General features: G+C 46.5%; 2 protein-coding genes across 2 annotated transcripts in view; both read left to right on the top strand.

Annotated features, from left to right (window-relative positions):
- Positions 1 to 21038, top strand: part of LOC119388291 (disintegrin and metalloproteinase domain-containing protein 11) — a 483088-nt gene that overhangs the window by 98386 nt on the left and 363664 nt on the right. Inside the window, exon 6 of the mRNA XM_049413903.1 lies at positions 10665 to 10747. Coding sequence (XP_049269860.1) covers positions 10665 to 10747 — 83 coding nt within the window. The remainder of the gene's footprint in view (positions 1 to 10664; positions 10748 to 21038) is intronic.
- LOC119388290 (protein SEC13 homolog) overlaps positions 17910 to 21038 on the top strand; it is a 492033-nt gene continuing 488904 nt past the window's right edge. The window contains 1 exon segment of the mRNA XM_049413908.1: positions 17910 to 17923. The gene's annotated coding sequence lies outside the window, so the exon portion shown is untranslated.

Here is a 21038-nt window from a genome sequence, read left to right as displayed (position 1 = left end):
CTTGATACTGCATGCATTTTTGTAAACGCGTGCGGGGGTTGGCAGACTGGCACAAATACTGCCCCCATAACGCGGATGCGTCCAACGCAAATAACACTTGCGGAGGCGAAACCATCACATGTCCTAGACGAATCTCCCGTGAACAACGCAACCTAATCATGTCAAAACCATGACATGATTGTGAGGCACGCTGCAAATTAATTTTCACCACCTCGAATTCTTGAACATGCTCCTGTATCTAAGCACAGGGATACCCTGTCTTTTCACCGTTGTCAGAATGTGGCTGCTGTGGTTGGGAATCAAACCCATCCTCGAGGTTAGCAGCGTGACACAACAACACAATCTGATCCCCCCTTTTGAAGTGTGCATGCACGATGGAGCGCGGGCACCATTGGTGATTGTACAGAAAAAAGATATAGCTTCTTGTGATTTAACTCGGAACATTATCGATACTGTTTTCGTCATTCGTCTCAAGCTTGAGACAAGCAAAAAGCAAACGCAAACAGTGGAACAGCAATAAGATGGAAAGGCGGGCTAGTTGATTTGGCTGCATTGTGGAAAATTTGCGCGCACCACACGAAGACACAACGAAAAAAGTTAACAAGGACTGTGCTGGTCCTTGTGAACTTTTTTTGTTGTGTCGTCGTGTGGTATGCGCAAATTTTTCACAAAGTGGAACAGTGCCAGGGGCATAGGCAGAAATTTGGGGGGGGGGGGGCGGCACCTCTTTGATCTGAAGTGGGCGACGGGCAGGCAGATGTGGTTGAGTGTCATTTGTTGTTCTGTATGCCATGGCAAAAAAAGAATTCGGGAAGGGAGGGGGGGCACGGGTGTGGTGTGGTACCCTTGGCTACACCACTGAACAGCGCATGAAGCGAGCGCACGTTATGTAGGCACGCAACTGCGGGCGCCGCAGAGTCCATGCTGCGACGTCATCCAGGCCTCCCGCCAGGCGGCGCCACCCCACCTTCTTGGGGACCATGAAAAGTAGGAAAAGAAACACACATATTATACAAAAGGGGAACTGAAGGCAGAGCTGACGCAAAGCATTTATTTAGCGGCAAAAAACTGCGTTATTTTGCTCTATTGCTTGTTCGTGAGGGATGGCAGTACTGAACGTTCGTAGGTCATCAAAACCACACTGCTCCTTCATTGTCTAGCCGTGGCCTCTGAGATTGGCTCCGGCAATGCGCCGTCGCGTTGCCGGAGCTAATCATGGAGACCACGGTCTAGTGAACCTGCGGCGTAGCGCAGGATGGCAAAGTGCATAACGAGTGGACGTCCGAAGATCCATCATTGTCATCACCATGGTCTCGGACAGTTTCCACCAGTGCCTAATCTGACATCTCCTTGGTAGTGACGACACAGTTTGCATTAAAAAAAATTCACAATGCTGTGCGTCATCAGGGGCTGCTCCATGCACACGCACTGAAGCCATGCACGTGTACACGTTGTCGAAAATGAAGAGCGGAGGACACAGATACCACGGAATATCCAAAAAAGCGCTCTCCATGTGCGGCGCGAACTCGAAGCTTGACTGCGTAACGACACGGACACCGTCAACACAGAGCAAGGATATTTTTTTATAGGGACGTGGACCTTCAGAGACTTCTGCAACAACCGAAGGGTGGCTAAATTGGTTGCTTGGGCGAGTTGGTACGACATATTGGAGGGAAACAGTGCGAAAGACGAAAGACCAGGCCGAGGAGGACACAAACAACAGTGCTGACTTACAACAGAAGTTTTATTCGTCAAATCACGCATTGTATACCTGCGCGGTTGAAAACGAAAAGAAGAAACAAAGCATGACAAGTCGAAGATAAAAGCTGAGAGAAACATGACCAAAAAGCAAGCTCATTGCGCGTGCAGTCATTCAGGTAGAAGAACGACCTCCTTTTCTGACTAGGCAACTGAAGGTCTGCTCAGGCATGCGTCACCCAGCCTAGCTATTTCCAAGGCCTCTAGTATTTCCTTTCGGTTAGCTTTGAAGGGAGGTTAGGTTTGAAGGGAGAAGGGCACTTAGGCTTTGCCTCTTGGGAGACAGAGTGCCTTCTTTGCTCCTTAGAATCACTAATATGCCCGCACGCACAAATGAACGCTCATCTCGCAGTCGCCGGGACTTCGAACATGCCATGCCACCACTTCACGCTCCGTCGTCGGTGGGGCAACTGCAGGAGATGCATGCTTCACTTCACTTTCTTTTCCTTAAAGGCCTCACATTGGAGGTGTTACATAAGGGGTGGGGTTTACAAAAAAAAACTTTATTTTTTTTTTTCAGGTTAGTGGCTACATACATTTATTGAAGGGTGTTACATTTTTAGTTTTTCTGTAAATGTTGATGAGCAGGTGATTTCGACAACGTGGCGGCGCAGGCCGTTCCAGTCAGCCGATGATGGTAAAAAACAGGTCACTGACCAATGTCAAAAAACAAAATGACGTTTCGGGGTCCGTGCGGATCCTTTGTTCACAAAACAAAATGACGTTTCGGGGTCCATACGGATCCCTCGTTCACAATCGTGTTCAAATTGTGAACAAGGGATCCGTACGGACCCCGAAACGTCATTTTGTTTTTTGACATTGGTCAGTGACCTGTTTTTTACCATGCCTTTACCTGACCAGACGATATTCCATCGAACTCTCGACTAAGTCAGCCGATGATCGACATAAAAAGGATGCAGAAAAGGTCATAGTGCGGCTGTGTGGATGAGTAACTTGCAAGTGGTGCCCTGTGCGAAGCGATGTATGTGCATGGTGGCGGGGCACCAAAATATATGGTGCATGATGAAGCATGCTGTAGAAGAACTTGTGAAAGAGGATTAGCGAATCAATGCGGCGCCGGGATGATAGCGGCTCCTGCTCCTGCCAAAATGACAATTCGGGGCAAAATCTCTAGGATGTTGGCGGCGAAAATTCGTTATATCAAGGGTGCCTCCCGCTGCCACTTTGCTACATAGAGGTCGGAAATACATGTGTTTCTCTCAGTGGCATAGCCAGGGGGTGAAACACATGGCCCTTGAACCCACCCCCCTTCCCGTAATTTTTATCTCCCATGGGATACAGAGCTGAAAATAACACTCAACTACACTTACCTGCCCGGACCCCACGTCAGAACAAGGACGTGCCCCCCTCCCCCAAAACAAATTTCTGCCTATGCCACTGCCTTTTATGGAGTAAAAGTGGGGCTAAAAGTGGGGAATAGAAAACTTAGTAATATTGAGGTTCGTTATAGGCAAAACTGTTCGTCAATCAGGCACTCGGAAAAATTGTGGCGCTGGTATTTTGGACTGTACAGAGTTCTACACCGCTTCGGTGAAGTCACCTATGAAGTGGTCTGAGCAAAAACCGCTCTTGTAGACCATGTTGTTCCTCTGACATTGTTCACATCATCAGTGTTAAGGCATACCTTTTGTGCTGACTGCAGTTCACAACCTTTGTGTTGTGGCAACTGTCCTCAGGCCTATTGCCTTTCGCGATTCTTTTATTTTCTCCCTGTGCTATTCCACCCATTTCTAATTTATGTGGCTTAACTTTGACGATCCTTTTGCGCTGCGGCATCGAGAGGGTGCTTCCTTTTTTTTTTTTTGTGGGGAGGGGATAATGCCATGCAGAGGCCGTTTATGGCCCTGCAGGGGCGTCTGCGCAAGCAGGCGTTTGATGTGTAGCGACACCACGGACCCGAGCTAACGGGGGGTTTTGACCCCCTCCCATGCCTAGCCGAGCATGGCTTTGCCGTTTCCGGGGAAAAGGGGATCCTGGGGGTTGAGCCGACGCCGGGTGATTGGACTTTTAAGGCCCCCCGGCAGAGGCAACACACCCCTTTTGTCCCGGCTTCACGTAGACGGCACCCTTGGGCTGACCCACCCAGGGAAAATCGGCAGTTGCCTTTTTCTGTCTCTCTCTCCTCTCAGCTTCGTCTTTCTCTCTCACTTTAAATCTTTCTTGTCTTCTCCTCTTTTCAATTCACTTCCGTTTTTTCTAGGCGGCAAGGTTTAAAGGTTTAATCTTGTGTACTATGCCCAGTCTTGGGCATATATATTAGGTTATAGCTGCAGTGTATAGCTGACGTCTGCAGGTCTTTGAAACCTGCAACATCCCCTTGTTGGGCTCGCTGGTGGGTGGCTAGCACCGTTGCCGAATAGGAAGAATATTTGATGGCAAACTCTTTTCCCTCTTTACATGATCGCACTAACAAAAGAGTGCGCACCGAAGTAACCTTGAAGCTCCCAGCTCAAATAAATGATGCCTTTCCCTGATTTCATGTCGCGCATAGTGAGCAGCCAGAAAAAACAGCCAGAAATCTCTCACCCTTTCTTGTGTCAGGAACCCTCACAGATAAGCTTGGACCTGGTTTCAAAGTAACAAAAATGGCAAGTGGAGACCTGCTTCTTGAAGTGTGTAGTAAAACCCGGCATGACAAACTGAATACCATTCAGACATTCGGTGACGTTCCTGTCACAATTACAAAGCACAAATCCATGAACACTGTCCGCGGCACAGTGTCCGACGATGACCCGATTGAACTCAGTGAAACTGAACTGCTCGAGGGCTGGAGTGAGCACAATGTAATCAATGTCCAAAGAATCAAAATCCGACGTGATGATAAAGAAATACCCACCAAGCACTTGATCCTGACATTTGGCAGCAGTACATTGCCAGAGCACATAGAAACAGGCTATATCCGAATGCATGTCAGACCTTACATACCCAATCCCCGACGCTGCTTTAAGTGCCAGAGGTATGGCCACGGATATCAAAGCTATGTGGGCAGCTCACGTGTGCTAAATGCGGCTCTCATGGTCACCCCGCAGATGAATGTAGCAACTCACCCCGCTGTATCAACTGTGATGGAGGGCACCCTTCCTACTCCTGGGCCTGCCCTGCATGGAAACGCGAGAAAGACATCATATCACTCAAAGTCAGAGGAAACATTTCTTTCAAGGAAGCACGGAGACATTTTTCAATCGTAAGTCACAGTACTTACGCTGACGCTGCACTCAAGGGGGCAGTGCGGCAGCAGCTTCTGGTGGCCGTCCGGACCCCAGACAGTGGGGCGACGATGAGGCCACCTGCCCCCACGGCAGGTGTGGCTAGCTCCACCCTGCCACCTAAGGACAGCAGGCCAGTGGCTCAGCGGTCCAAAAGGCCTCCCTTTCCGAGGAGAGGCCTAAACCTAATGCCCAGATGCGCAGCGCACGTTCATCCAGCGTCTCTGACGAGACAATGGATATAACACAAGGCCCTTCGGCACTGCCACCGAAAGGCCGCCAGAACTCTCTTGAGCGCTTGCGAGAGGCAAGTTGAAGAGGTGAGCGGAATACGGAAATGATGACTTGACTTTGGGTCGGGTCTACTGCGATGCAAAAGCATTATTCTATGATTGCATAATGGCAGTTCAGGTACTCCATTGGAATGCTTGCGGACTCTTACGTAACCTTGACATCAAGGAATTGCTGTCCGAATATAAACCCAAGGTCTTTTGCTTCCAGGAAACCCATTTAAAATCGACGAACAATAACTTTTTAAACCAATACGTTATGTACCGAAAGGATCGCGATATAGCGGTCTTTTCGTCGCCGGTGGAGTTGCTATATTAAAGGAAAGCTCGATAGCCAGCCAACATTTGGCGCCCAATACTCCTCTTGAGGCGGTAGCTAGTCGAGCGATACTTCTTAACTCCTTGATAACTGTATGTTCAATATACATCTCACCTGACTATAGACTCTCAAAAACAGAGCTCGAGGACCTACTAGACCAGCTGCCAGAACCTTTTATATTGGTTGGAGATCTAAATGGTCAGAATCAGCTTTGGGGCAATCCGCACTGTGATGCGAGGGGGTTCATAGTAGAACAGTACTTGCTATCGTCCCTTAACAAGGGACAACCTACATTTTATAGCGCGGCACATAAGACATACTCATCAATCGACCTCTCGATCTCCTCTCCTTCGCTCATGCCGTATCTGGAGTGGAAGGTGATCAACAACCCCTATAACAGTGATCACTTCCCAGCGGCCTTGCAAGCTACTGGTAACCAGGAGGGTCCTACATTTCCTAAACGATGGAAGCTGTCTAAAGCGAACTGGGAACTATTCTATGCGCTATCATCGCTACTATATAGCACTATAGAACACCTTGATGTTGAGGGTATGGCAGCGTTCATCACAAAATACATCATATCTGCCGCAAATGAATCAATTCCCAAAGGACCGGGCAGAAGGGCCAATGATATGCCATGGTGGAATGAGGAATGTGAAAAGGCGAAAAAGGATCAGAACAAAGCGTGGGGTATGCTGTCTCGCTATCCTACAGCTGAAAACCTAATAGAATTCAAGCGTTGTAAAGCAAATGGAAGGTGCATTCGACGTATAGCAAAGAGGGAGAGTTAGTTGAAATACCTCTCCTCAATTCCTACGCAGACACTAGAAAAGTCTATCACAGGGTTAGGATACTCAAGGCACAACCCGCTAGCCCTCTTCCATTAGTAAGCAGTCTTCGAACCCCACTTGAAAGCCAAGCTGACCGGCTAGGAGAGCACTTCCAGCACATATTGAGCTCGGAGCACTACTCAAGGGCATTTTTGAGCCATAAGACAACGGTGGAGTCTTGCCACTTCCGCCCACGGAAACCCACTGAGGGAGGGTACAACAGCCCCATCACTATGCACGAGCTTAATGTTGCACTTAAGAGCTCTGGAAACTCGGCACCGGGGCCGGTCAAATCACATACGAGATGATCAGGCGATTACCCAGAGAAACACTGGAATGCTTACTTGGCCTATATAACAAAATCTTGTCCACAGGACAGATGCCGTATTCGTGGAAGGAGGCCATAATAATCCCAATCCTGAAGCAAGGCAAGGATGCATCGGATGTAAGAAATTAGAGGCCTATTGCCCTAACTAGCTGTTTATGCAAGTTATTCGAAAATATCATAAATCGCCGTCTAATGTATTTTCTGGAACTTAATGAAATCCTAGATCCGCACCAAGCCGGCTTTCACGTAAGCAGGTGTACGACAGATAACTTAGTACTGCTAGAATCGTATATTAGGGAAGCATTTGTGCACAAGCAGTATTACCTCTCTGTTTTTTTTGACCTTGAAAAGGCATACAATACAGCCTGGCGCTATGGAATACTAAGGGACTTGGATCGCTACGGTATATGTGGCAACCTATACAACGTCATACACAGCTACCTGACTGACAGGAAATTTCGAATACGGGTCGGTACAGCCCTCTCCAAAACATACATACAAGAAAACGGAGTCCCGCAGGGCGGAGTTCTCAGCTGCACCCTTTTTATAGTAAAGATGAACTCTCTACGCACTGCTCTCCCACCCACAATATCCTACTCTGTTTACGTAGATGATATCCAAGTAAGCTTTCGGTCGTGTAACCTCTCCATTTGCGTTAAGAATATGTTATGTGTGTTAAGAATGAACATAAGTTTCTTGGGCTAATTTTTGATGTTCAAATGCCTTTCATTCCTCACATCAAGGCACTGAAGTTGAAATGCCTGAAAACGATGAACTTGTTCAAAACGCTGTCGCATCCATCATGGGGAACTGACACTAAATGTCTGTTATCGCTGTTTAACAGTCTTGTTAAAAGCCGGCTGAGCTATGGCTGCATAGTATACGACTCAGCCTCAAAAACGACACTTAAGGTGCTGGGTCCGGTGTACCAGTTAGGCATTCGTCTTGCTACTGATGCGTTCCGCACAAGTCCGGTCAGTAGTCTGTACGGTGAGGCAAACGAGTGGCCCATGCAACTCGAGCAGCATGAATACTGCAGCCTCATGTACACCCTTAAGCTATTTTCCATTCCGACACATCCCTGTGCAAAACTCGTGGCGGACACTTCTTCTCTAAGGTTTTTTGAAAAGCGACCGTCTCTTTCAAAGCTATTCAGTCTTACCTGTACCGCGACTGCTGCTCAAGCCGAAATACCGCTACAAGTCACTCAAGCACCTTCCATAGAGTGGCTCCCACCGTGGCAAAAAAACCACATAAAATGTGACATGTCTTTTTGCCACATAGATAAACAGCGCCATTCTCGTGCAGCTATACAACAGCATTTCCTATCACTCCAATACAAATATCGCTGCTGTCAGCAATTTTACACAGATGCTTCAAAGACTAGACAATCTGTATCTGCCGCTGCCATCGTCCCTGAATTCGCCTCTTCACAAAGACTCAACATGCACACTAGTATTTTTACCGCAGAAGCATATGCAATATTAACCGCCATAAAATACATCACTAATCGTAACATTAGGAAATCAGTCATACTATTTACTGATTCATTGAGCGTTGTTCGTGCATTGAACACTGGCAGACCAAACAAAAATCCAGTCCTCAGTGATTTAAAAAAGCAATTAATTACAGCATATTGGAGCACCTCAGAGATTACAGTATGTTGGGTACCAGGCCATGTCGGTATCGATGGAAACGAGAGAGCGGATGCCTGCACAGCTGTAGCCGCGCAAAAAAGCCATCTTGACATGTACACTGTGCCATACAAAGATCTCAAAGCGCTTGTCCACCGCAATCTATGGGAGAGCTGGCAGAAAGAATGGGACCTCGAAATAAACAACAAGCTCCATACAGTGCAACCTCGTATTAAAAACCTCATTTTCCCCTGTCGTGATAGATACAAAGAAGTTGTTCTATGCCGACTCCGTATAGGACACACCTATAGCGCTCATTCCCATCTCGTAAACGGCTCAAACGCACCAAAATGTGAGAGATGTGGAAAGAACCTGTCCGTTTTACACGTCCTTATCGAAAGTACTCAAATGGAGATGCAGCGGACACGCCACTTACCGGAGATTTTTAAAAGACCTATCCCGCTTCATCCATCACTGTTTTTATCAGACAGCCCCATGGTTCCCTTAACAAACTTCTACACTTTTTGAGCGACGTTCATTTTCTGCTACGTATATTCTGGCGACACAGGTAGCAGCCCAGCCTTCAACTCTGAGGGCAGGGCTAGCCTTTATTTTCGGTGATACTATCAGTGGCTTGTCAGACCCTACCACGGTAGGGCCACTTGGTATAAGCCGCCATATACATTTGTAGTCCCTCAGCTACTGTTGTGCTACATGCAACATTTTACCTATTAGTATGCACTGTATCATCACTGCTCTCGATACCAACCTACCATCATCTGACATTCATTGCACATATTCCATGTCATTGTCATAATTTTATTACGTATATATATTTTACGCATATTTAGTGTGCTGCATTTTAGGCCCTTTACAGCCACGTTACACTTAGCCACAGTCATTGATCACACCGATGCATTTACATGTTACATTGCCTTGGCACTCTATGGCCTTTCTAGCCTTTCCGCCATTAAACCCTAATAATAATAATAAGAGGCCGTTTATGGAGCATACACTGTATATGTCTTTATGCCTTGGTTTCAAGCATGTGTTCAACTTTTTTTTTTTTGGTAATAATGGTAACGAGAAGAATCAACATACTTTCATGATGCAAATAATAAGACTTGCTTGTCATACTGATGTCAAAAGTTTCTTCAAGTGAGTGTCTGCAGTGAGTTTCTTTTGAGCACTTCACATGTATCGCAGGGTGAAATACTGCTTACCAATATGCAGTTTACATTTCCTAAAACATTTAATTCAGTCTGCCAATTGTAGCTGCCGTATCTTCATGGCAGTATGTCACTGCCACTTCTACAGTGGCAGAAGTGGCAGAGTTTTCTGACACGAGTGTAATTAATGTCCCTTTGGGCCAAGCACTAGGTGCCTGTCCTCTTAATGTGAAAGAACTTGAGGAGCCGTACAGTTCAACTGATGGAAACTTACTGTTCCTGTCATTGCAGAAAGTAAGTAAGGGTGGCACGCTGGTGGCAGAGAAATTTAGATATTGCTTGTGAGAGCAAAAATTCACGACATGTTAGGGATGGGCGAATAGTGAATTTGAGGTTCGAAGCGAATCCGAAGCGAATAGTGATTTTGTCGAATAATTTCGGATCGAATAGTTCGAATAGTATTTACCGCATATTATTAAGAAAAGTGAGCATTTTTGTCATGACCCTTGCACAATATTTTTAAGGATTGGAACTAGGTATGAGAGAATGTCACTTTTTTGGTTTGAAATGAAGTGGAAGCAGCCTTGAATAGTATCAAGATTTGAATAGCAGTAGGGTGCAAGTTATAAGTGGTGCAATACGTTACAATTTAAAAATTACTATGCTTAGTGCATATAAGCCCGCATAACATGCTTTCAAACTTAAAAAAATATGTACATTTAACCTTGAAGTGTGGCTTCACGGCAGTGCAGATTTCCCCTGGATGAGTTGTTTCACGGCACAGCAACTAGACGCTCCAGTAAAAGCACCTTTGCAGAATGTTATGTGCGGTCAAATATATACATATATTCGTTCATTTTGAATACTTTGAAATTTTGAATAATCTAAATACGTATCGAAGCGAATTTAAATACTGTAATATTCGTTCGAATATTCAAAACGCCTGGATATTCGCCCATCCCTACATGTTATGAAAGTACTCAAGAAAGAGCCAGAACAGTTGCCAGATCATCCAGTTTTTCCTTGCCTTTCCCCTGCAAGTGCTCTTTTATTGTCTAGCACATACGGCTTGGTGGATGATGACAGCCTGTCATCTTTTGAATGTCCAGGAGGTGGAGCACTGTTACTACCATGGCACCATCAAGGACTACCCCGGTGCCGTGGCTGCTTTTCGTACCTGCAGTGGAATCAGGTATGCCAGTCTATTCAAAATCTGCTGAATAGTTGCTGAATAGTTGCACTCCAGGATGAGCAGAAAACGACAAAGAGAGAGAGAAAGCATGCGCGCGCGTGCAGCGAGACACAACGCACGCAGCCGCAGCGTAAACGAACCGGCAGCGGAGCGCCGTGCGCGACTGCATAACGAGATTTCTGAAAAAGGGGGCGCTTTTCAGAAAGGCACAGCAGCGCCCCCTGGGACAGGTTTTCTAGTCTGTGGACGCTCGCGAAGCTGAATGTAAACGGCAACGCCGGCAAGCACTGTAATCCTTCGCAACGGCGCTATCACGCTCGCGAAGCAGAACGTAAACTACAACGCCGGCAAGCGAATCTCGAGGCTGCGAAAGCGCGCGTTTGCTGTGCTTCCGTCATTCTCTCTCTGTGCAACAGTGTGCGAAACGCCATGAACAACATCAACATCGGCGCTAGTTGCAGCGGCAGCGCCACCGCCGCGATGCTGAGGAAGGCTCGGGAAGCCGAAGGTAAACGTCAGCGTCGGCAAGCGGTAATTCATACGCCTTGACAACCACCGTCTCATAAGTCACATAAGAGAAACGGAAACTCGATGCTTTCGCATCCCACCATGGTTGCCCGTAGGGGGAGATGATGTGTAATTTTATTCAGAGAGTGCGCGTAACAATGGTTACAGGAAATGTCCATCGTGCGGCGCTCTGTGGCACACCTTGAGAAACCGAAACTGTCGGGAGGCACAGAGACTCCAGGATTAGCAGCATAAATGCACGACATCACACCACACCTGCGACTGTTGCAAAACCCAGTTTGAAAACCCATGTCAGCAGCAGATCCAAGGGGTGGTAATATCACTAGTGGTGGTGGTGGTCTTCTGTAGAAGCTGCCACCCCCTTCCCCTCTTGAAAACTAGGAGGAAATGACGTTTTGACACCAGTCACTTGCAGAAACTGTATGTGCTATGCTCTCATTGTCACTAATACTTCAGCACAATGCACATCTTGTGTGTTGCGGTTAGCCTGCATATGACATGTTCTCATGTAAACAGCCTAATTAATGGAGGCTCTCTGACTGCTGGCCTTGTCTTGTTGTTTGCATTAGAGCAGCATTTTGTAGTTGCTCATTAATAAAAATATGCACTAGAAAGTTGCAGACTTACTGCTGTACTACTCCAAGTTATCCCAAACTCTATGTCTGCTCCAATTCTGCTCCGAAACACAATTTTTTCAGCTCCAAACCTGCTCCTAAACACAGTTCCTTCTGCTACAAATTTGCTCCAAAGTACCGTATTTACTCGAATCTAGGCCGGCCTCGATTCTAAGCCGACCCCTGAAATTCGCAAGGCCAGAAAAAAAAAACTTAATCATTGTACTCGAATCTAAGCCGACACCTTCCCCCCCCCCACCCACCTTCACACGTTTTTTCGAAAAAAAAAATCATTGGCTTAGATTCGAGTAAATATGGTAGCCTTTTTTTTTCTACACGTAAAATTGCTGAAAATAAAAAAATGGCTGGGTATTTTACTATTCACGTCTTGCATCGTCAGAGATGCCACGAGGCGCCATTCCAGGTCGACAGCTTTTCTCCCCACACGGCCATCAGCAGCTTGAAATTTCATTACTCAGTGTCCGTGCCAGTACATAGCAGTGACTGGTTCAGTGTTGAAAATGCATTGTGAGAAGCTGCTAACTGAAACAACAATTGATATATACTTCACCACGCACTTTCACTCTGTAATTTCAAAAACTTAATCTATGCACAAAGTTTTTAACAAATGGCATGCTTTGACAAGTGATAGACTTCTGGAATTACAGCATATTCTCAAAAAAAGAAGTCAGTTAGCGAAGTTTTCTAGTAGTTATTCAAACTTTAGCTGCTCTCAAACTAAACCTTGTAAATCATGTTACAAAGGAGTTTTACTTTACGCAGAGCTTATGAGCAGCCATAGGATGTACTGAGCAGTCTCCTAGCTGAAGCCTCTGCTACACACACGGTGCTGCTGGCTCTGTTTTGTTTATCTCCGTTAAAAAGCCCAATAAAGTGTTTTTCATTGTCACTTAAAGGACTAGGGGAAAGAGTGGTCTTTTGGGCAGACTGCGGTCATGACAAGGCCACCGAATGTGGACAATTTCATGGTTATTTATCATAATTATAAGCTTATTTTGTGTCCACTGCAGGGCCTCTTCAGTTTATGTGAAGCAGGTTCCAGCTTGAGGACTCCCTTGGTAACAATTGCGTGGCTCTAATTGACCACCAGTCTGATGCCTGCCCAGCTCCATTTCTTTAGCGTAATGGCAGCATGTGCTACCCCTGTTTGTTCTCTGACCCCTATTGCTGTCTTCGGATCTCTTAATGTTGTGCCTATCATCACGAGAACCACAAAATTCGTCTTGTTCTCCCTCATCTTAATAGTACTTTCTCAGTTCTCCCACATAACTAGAAGGAAAAGAAAATTTGCATCCTTTCTTCATACCTAAACAGCAAGGTTACACAAGCAACAGCCAAGGGGACATCCTTATTCAATTAAGTATGTGTTGGGAAGCATATTTTCAAAGAGAGGCGATGGGCAAGAGGGGCAGCACACAGCGAGCCTGGATGACTTGATTGCTTGTAACACTGCGCCTCAAGCCACCTAAGGTAATTGTCAAAATTTGTGGAAAAAACGAGGATGTCATCCAAGTGGACAAAGAAGGACTACCACTTCAGGCCTGCCAGCACTGTCCATCATGTGCTGTAATGTCATAGGTGCTGAGTAAAGCCCGAACGGCATGACCTTGAACTTGAACGGGCTGTCTGCCTGATAAAGGCAGTTTTCTCTCAATCTCTCTTGTCGGCATCAATTTTCCAGTAGAAAAATACTTTTCATTACAGAGCCAATCAATTGCGTCTTCTAAGTGTGGAAGCAGGGGTATGCCCTTCTTTGGGGCACTGTTCAAATGGCGGTAATAATTGGTGCAGACACGCAGGGATTCATCCTTGCTTTTACCCACGGAGGAAAAAACATTCAGGAGGTGCAACTCCGCTACTTGAGGCGACCAGATAACGTCAGATTGACGGAGAGCCACTTCATGCTGGCAGCGTCTAGCGGCACCCAAGGGCAATGCCGCCGTTTCGGTTTTCGAGGGAACCGGCCACGTGTGTTGCTTCCGCTCCGCTAGAGTGTAGTAGAAAAATTCTAGTACGCTCTAGCTTTGACACAGTCACGGAGCACGCACGCGGAGCGCGTTCGGCTACGTTCGTTTCTTGCTCAACTTTTTCCCTGCAAGGCTTAATTGTGCCTGCTTTTGCAGGTTTCAACAAATACCTGCGTCCCATCTTAGGCTCGCAAATGCCGAAGAAGAGCATAATGTGCACACCAGTTTTATTACAGCCACGGCCGCTACATGAAAAGAAAGGTTACTGAGAAGGTAATCCACAAAAAAAAAAAAAATTGCGTGCCTGCTGAAGCTAGCGCCGCTGTCTGCTCACAAACGCTGCTAGAGAAAACGCGTGCGCGTCGGCCGCGTAGCCAGTAGCATTTCTTTTTCTTTTTTTTGGCAGTTCCGGCTTCGCGCCGCAAGGCGCCGCCAATTGAAATGCCGCGGTCGGCGCATGTTATTTTTGTTTTATTGCGATAATAATTATATGGACAGTCTCGGCTGGTTTTTGCCGTCGCCGTCATGCACCGTATACGTATAAGTATGTATATCTATATATATATAAAAGTTCCAAAGAAAAATAATTCAAAAAAATTCTTCCGAAGCGTGGAATCGAACCAGCGACCTCTCCCTCTACAGTGCATGGCGCTAACCACTAGGCCAAAAAGCGCAGATCCTTCAGGACTCAGAGACGGCAGGCGCTAATCAGCGTTTCTTAATTACCAGCGAGATGGCGCAAGGAGCACAACGGGCGCATTTAAAGGTCGTCAGCCAGCTCGCTTGCTTCTTCTAATATTTGCGCAGGGAGAACCTTGCCCTTCCGCTGTCTGCTCGTGCGGTAGTTGCTGCCGGGGGGTAGATGGTTTTGCAGCGTAGCAGCGCGTTCATCACTGGCCGCTTTTCTTGCTATCGCATTCATTGCTTCACCCTTGCGGCGAAACTGTGACTTTTCTTTTTTTTTTGTGACGTTATCTAGACGCTCCCCCGACGCCTTTTCTAACGGAAGTTTCGCCTCCTAAATATTTCTTCCTCCGTTCTTTTACCTAACACCAGGGGAGATGTCCACGGACTCTTGGATGGCTGGATGATATTGTTGTATATAGCATGACTCATTGCTTTATGGCCTCGTGTCAAAACGTAGTACAAGCTCTGGCAGGGTGAATGGGTATAATCTTTGATTATAAATGTGTTGTGGCACCACCGAGTGTGCACCATGGAAAGAGGGCATGTAGCACTCACTGGAGGTGACACAGGACATCAAGCTAGGCTGAAAGCTGAGTGGGGACTGTTCAGAGGGAGTGAGTATAAGAAGGATATGAGAGAATGGCTGTTGGAGGCAGGGTTGCCACCTGTCCGGTTTTAGACTGGCCCGGCCGGTTTTTCAGATGGCAGGCCGGTTGCCGGTCCGCACCGGCCGCCATTGGCCGTTTTTTTTTTTTGTCAGTATCGCGATTATTTATTTTTTGGGCGTTTTATAAGCGTCAGTTCAGCAACTACGATGGTAAATATTTATCGTCAATTACCAAAACTCTTGTGCTATTAGTCGACCACTTTCTAGGATCCCTTAAGTCTCACGATCATTGGAACAGAGCATGTTGCGCGTGTATGGTACATGAATATCCCACATTTTTGTGGCATATGCACTCTATAGACCGTTGTATCGGGCGAGGAGGACTGGTCTCGCAACCGGTGCTTTCCTCCTTTCTGGCTCGTGCGCGACGGCGCGGAGTGTGCGGGCTGGTGCTTGGATGAGTGGCGTTGTCGAACAATTTTTGCGTGTTTTAGGCCGACCGGCGGATTTTGTTCTCTTTTATTGCGATGTCAGCCAGTGAAAGGTCAACGGGAATCCACTGTGCTGTTTTCGGTCGTTCTAACAACTTTAGAAAAAAGGAAACTGCTGTCTGAATAAGTGTGCGACGTGCATCACCAAACGCGGAGTGTGCGGTTGCAGACTCTTCAAGGTACATCGTTTGTGTTACGTTGCAGGTTCTAAATCGGCAAGTGCCGCAATATATCCGGAATTCCCAGTGTTCCACGCAGTCAAATGTCAATCGGATATGGCCAGATTTGCGAACAAACATAAGCGGTCAAATAGGGCCCTGTCCGGTAAAGTGCAAAACATCTAAGTAGCACTCGAACAGCCTGAGTTGTTATTGCTTCGTTTTATTATTATATTTTGATATGATGTGTTTGGTCTAACAGTTAGTTTCGTAGCTGGGCTCAACACATGTTGATCACTGCAGTTGATATATACGAGTATTAGCACGGACGAGAAATCCTTCACTTCGCAGCGGGGCAACCGGCATCATACATGTCATTTGTGCTCCATACCAGCCTTGTAAAACCCAAACATTCACTGAATACTACATGAAAAGGATGTGGGGAGATCTTTGTCGTGAGGTTACAACTTTCGTAAGACAGCTGGGTGTATCGTATACGATGAGCCATATGAAAATTAGTAAAAAAAAAAAAAAAGAGTTCAGTCACTTCGTGTATAGAACAACTACCTCAGGAAGACAAATTTTTACGTGGTCAAGAATTGTGTCCGACAAGTCGCGCAATGATATACAACATAGTTAATTCTCTTCTAAGCGTGATGCAAAAGCCACGTTGTTACGCTTGTCTAGTGTTTCTTGAACTGCCAATATCACTACTTAGCTTTGCAAACGACAGCAAGAATTTTGCAGAAACAGTACATCTGGTAGATGAAGTTAAAAAAAAAACGCGAATCACCTCCGATGCTGATCAAAGGCCCGACGCGCTTCGTGCCTCACCGGCAGAAGAAACTCTCCAACCATCTTCATCTTATCGCCGCCAAAATCTAATCAAATATCACCACTCTTCAAAGAAAGAAAAAGAAGCACGCCGACATGTCAACATCGGCATCATTTTTATATGCACCAGCACCTCCCTGTAAACAGCTCTAACTTTGTCCACACCGGTGGGCCATAAACGAGCGAGTAATAAGCGGTCACTTAAAAGTTCAGAAACAAGATAGGCAACTGTTTGCGAGCAAGAAACAGATGCCGTCCTCGCCACGAAATCGAGACTGCGTGCTCATGCACGACCGCATGTAATAACAGTAGTCGGTGCGACAGCATGAACACACCGTGAATTAGAAAAAAAAAAAAACTAAAAGATTACAGTTCAAGAAAAAAATTCATAGTATCCCCTCAGAGTGGCGGCACTTGCTTGCCCTGCTAGAACGAGTCGAAATAATTGTGCGGTTTTCCAACAGACAGTGCCGAAATACTATATGATTACGCTGAGTGACGCAGAATTTTCGTACCTTTGCAGCACCTGCAGAGTATGATACCTGCTTTTTTGCTTTTACTTGCCTGAGACTTGTTTGGGTCTTTTTCGCTTTTGGTGTTTTTAGTTGTTGTTTTGTTGTTGCACATCACCTATATATATGCGTGTCTTTCCTAATAAACTTTAGTTGCGAGTCAGCGCCTGTCCTGTGCCTTTTTTTACTTCGTCGTCGTCTCGTGAGCGCTGTTTCAACAAAGATATATGACATCGATCACCTGCGACGCATTCACGCTGCCGTATATTGACATCATTGACCCTGAACGGATCAAATCTTTTCAGGACGTCTCACAGATTCATTTCCTACGTAGACCGCATCACTTGATATGAAATTCAGCGCGTCAGAACAACAAAAACTGACTGCAACTGCAGCCGTGCGTGTGGCTTCCATTAACGTTTTTAGATTACTTTTTAAATAATCTAAATAATCATCAACGTTTTAGATTACTTTTTAAATAATCTAAAAATGTTGCCTTGCATACAAACGCGGAGTGTCGCACATGCCCAGTGGGTTGCCATAGCAGAGACGGCACCGCCCGCTAGGCAATATGGTGGCACCCACGAAAAAAATGTCTTATCGCACCGACGGAAGCGCCGTAGGCGGCAAACTCGGTCTTCACTCTCGGGAAAGTACAGTGAACTCCCGTTAAGACGAACTCGGTTAAGACGAATTCTCGCTTATACCGAACAACACTGGACCATTTGTTTGGTTTCCCATAGACTTGGGAACCATCGTTAAAGGCGCAATACCACACAACACAAGAGAAGACCAGACGAGCACAGGCGCAAACTAACAACTGATTTATTGAAGGTAGATCTCCAGGCATATATACCAACAGGCTGCGCAGGCGCAACGCCACAACAATCCTCGGAAAACATCAAAAATATCGCGAAAGAAAATCAAATTCAGCTTTGTAAAGCGCAATGGAAGTGTCGCTGACACACGCCTCACCTGCTTTCCTGATTAGAAACGCTTCTAACGTTTCACGAGCCGTTTTTTGTCTGCTTCTACCTACAATTTTTGCGCATCGGAAACGTGGTTCACAATTCGGGCATGTCATGCAATGGTCGACAAGATGGCTTCGCTCTTTGTTAATTAAATTTCTTGCGTGTTCCCTGAGCCGGTCATTGAGGCAGCGCCCCGTCTGGCCGATATATACTTTGCCGCAGGTCAGGGGAATCTCGTACACGACGTTGCTGGCACACTGAACGAAACGTCGTTCATGGTTCTTTTTGCAGCCTCCCTTTTCCTCCGCACAGGTGGTGCGACGGCTCAGCTGAGCGAGCTTCTGGGGGGCCGAGAAAGCCAACGGCACGTTGAACCGGCTAGCCACTTTTTTCAGGCTATGTGTGACCTTATGCATGTACGGCACCACTTCTGGCCTCTGGGCGCCCACCAGGGGCTTCGCGGCATCTGAGTAGCAACGGTGCTTCAACTTCTTAAGCAGCGTCTCAGCAACAGACAAGACGACCGACCCAGGGAAGCCGGCTGAAGAGAGCCTCCCCAATTGAAGGTTAAAACTATCCTGCACCTTGTGAATGCACGACTTCCGAAGTGCTGAATCTAAACAGAGAGTAGCGATGCCTCTCTTTACCGTTTTTGAGTGAGCTGAGTTGTACGGAAGGAGCTCTTTTTGTGCACGCGGAGAGTACGCCCAGCAAACATGACTTTCGTTGAACGTCAATTGCAAATCTAAAAACCGAAGCCTACTTTCTTCCGGACGTTCAAAAGTGAAGGTTAGCCCTTTCCCATGATGTTTAAAATCTTCTAGCACACACTTCTGCGCATGCTCATATGAGGATGAGCACTTGTTAAAAAGAACTAAGAAGTCGTCCACATAACGAAAAACTTTAAGGACCTTGTCATTGTAAGAAGAATTAAAACGATCGTGTAAAGAGCGATCGATGGATGATAAAAAGATATGACACAACACAGGCGCGATGCATGAACCAATACAGATGCCTTTCTTTTGAAGGTAAATCTGGTCGTCAAATTTGATAAAAGTGGTCTGGAGGTAAAATTCTAAAAGGGCTAAAAGGTTTCCTACTGACATGCCTGCGGCATTTTGGAAAGCAACCGCACCATTTTCATCAATGCAGTCTTTAACTGCGAGAAACAGTTCATCATGGGGCACCGCGTAAAAGAGCTCTTCCACGTCGACAGAAAACGCAAAACCAATGTCATTGTTGCCTTCAAGAAAGTTCACTACATCAACGGGACTTTTTGTGAGGAACGGATCAGTTATATCGAGGTAATTCAGGGTTTTAAGCAGATACTGACGCAATGCTGCCACGTGCCCCGTTCGTTCACAATGGTACGAAATGGGGCATCGGGTTTATGCGTCTTAACGCTAAAGAAAACGCTCAGCGCAGCACTATCACTGTTTGTGATATCTCGGGCGAGCTTAAGAAGATCTAAGCGCTCAGTTGTTAGTTGATCAAATCAGTTGTTAGTTTGCGCCTGTGCTCGTCTGGTCTTCTCTTGTGTTGTGTGGTATTGCGCCTTTAACGATGGTTCCCATGTCTGAACACCAACTAGCCCAACAGTCAACTCTCTTAAAGTAAATTCCCATAGACTCAATGCAAAAAAAAATTCGCTTAAGACGAGCCGCCCAACTGTACTCTTCTGTTAAGACGAACTTTAGCGGTGATCAACAACGCTAGCGATTCTGCGAAACGAACACTGCAGTCTTGGTGGGGCATTCAGGTGACCGAGAAAAAGCAAAAAAGATGAAGAAAAGCGCTTCCTGGAGCAAAGACGCGAAACAAATCGCGACGCGGAGGGCGCGAGATAAACGAAGAAGACCGGCCAGCGGATAAAGCCGGTATCCCCTCTCACCCCCAGCCTGTGGGTGGGGGAGGTGTGGGCTTTATCAGCAAAGAAAGCAACAAAAAGAGTGGGGGATTTACAACTTGGACCCCCAAGCCATTGCGTCCTTTGTATTCCCCCCCCCGTTCTTCGGTTTCCCAGCTGGAGTACAAAGGAGAACAGAAGAACACAAGAGAAGAACACAAGAAGAACACAAGAAGAACACAAGAAGAACACAAGAAGAACACCGTGGTCAGAGGGGCAAACGCAAGGGGAGTGGGAAAAAAGAAAGCGACAACGGGAACAAAAATGGTCTGTGCATTACAATCGAGTACGAAACCGAAACCACGATCGCCGCGGCGCACTCCCGTCAGAGGGGTCAAGTGCATTGTCATCGCCATCACACAATGGCGGCCGAGCACATGTATTTTGTTACGGTCCCTAGTAGGGTGGCTAGAAGGGGAGGTGTGATGACTGGGCGGCAAAAGTTGGCCGCCATTCGCGTGAATGCCGTGGGGCGGCGCTGTCGTCGGGGCACGGCATTCGGCTGTCGTCGTCAGCGAACGTGGCCGATCTCCGTTCTCGGCAGGGAGAACGCTTCAGTGGAAATTCGTTACCAAATTATATAAAACTTTACCTGAGTTCCTTAGTCAGCGCACAGCTTGTATTGCGCTGCTGGTATCATGCGGTTTTGAAATACGGGGTACAGAGCCGAGTTTTGTTCCGACGGAAAGCAAGCAGGCCTCTTGGAAAGCCATATTGAAGCATTACTACTGGGAGGGCGGGGCATAATTATGCTCCAATGCGCTCTGATCATTTTATTCGTGCGCCTCATTACGTGCGAAAGCAGATAACTTGATTTACGCCAACCAAATCAGGAATAAACCCTGGCATACATGGTAATACAAGGTTCGGTAGTCTTTTCAGGCTCAATTCAGAAACCAAATAAATAAATGCAACATGTTACTAGGTAAAGAAACTTTATTGTGTACAACAGAATGCACTTGATCGTTTCCGCGGCTTGTCCCACATCACGCAAG

The sequence above is a fragment of the Rhipicephalus sanguineus genome, chromosome 3 (genome assembly GCF_013339695.2).
Source record: "Rhipicephalus sanguineus isolate Rsan-2018 chromosome 3, BIME_Rsan_1.4, whole genome shotgun sequence".
Classification (NCBI taxonomy): domain Eukaryota; kingdom Metazoa; phylum Arthropoda; class Arachnida; order Ixodida; family Ixodidae; genus Rhipicephalus; species Rhipicephalus sanguineus.
This window is presented reverse-complemented; position numbering and strand designations above follow the sequence as displayed.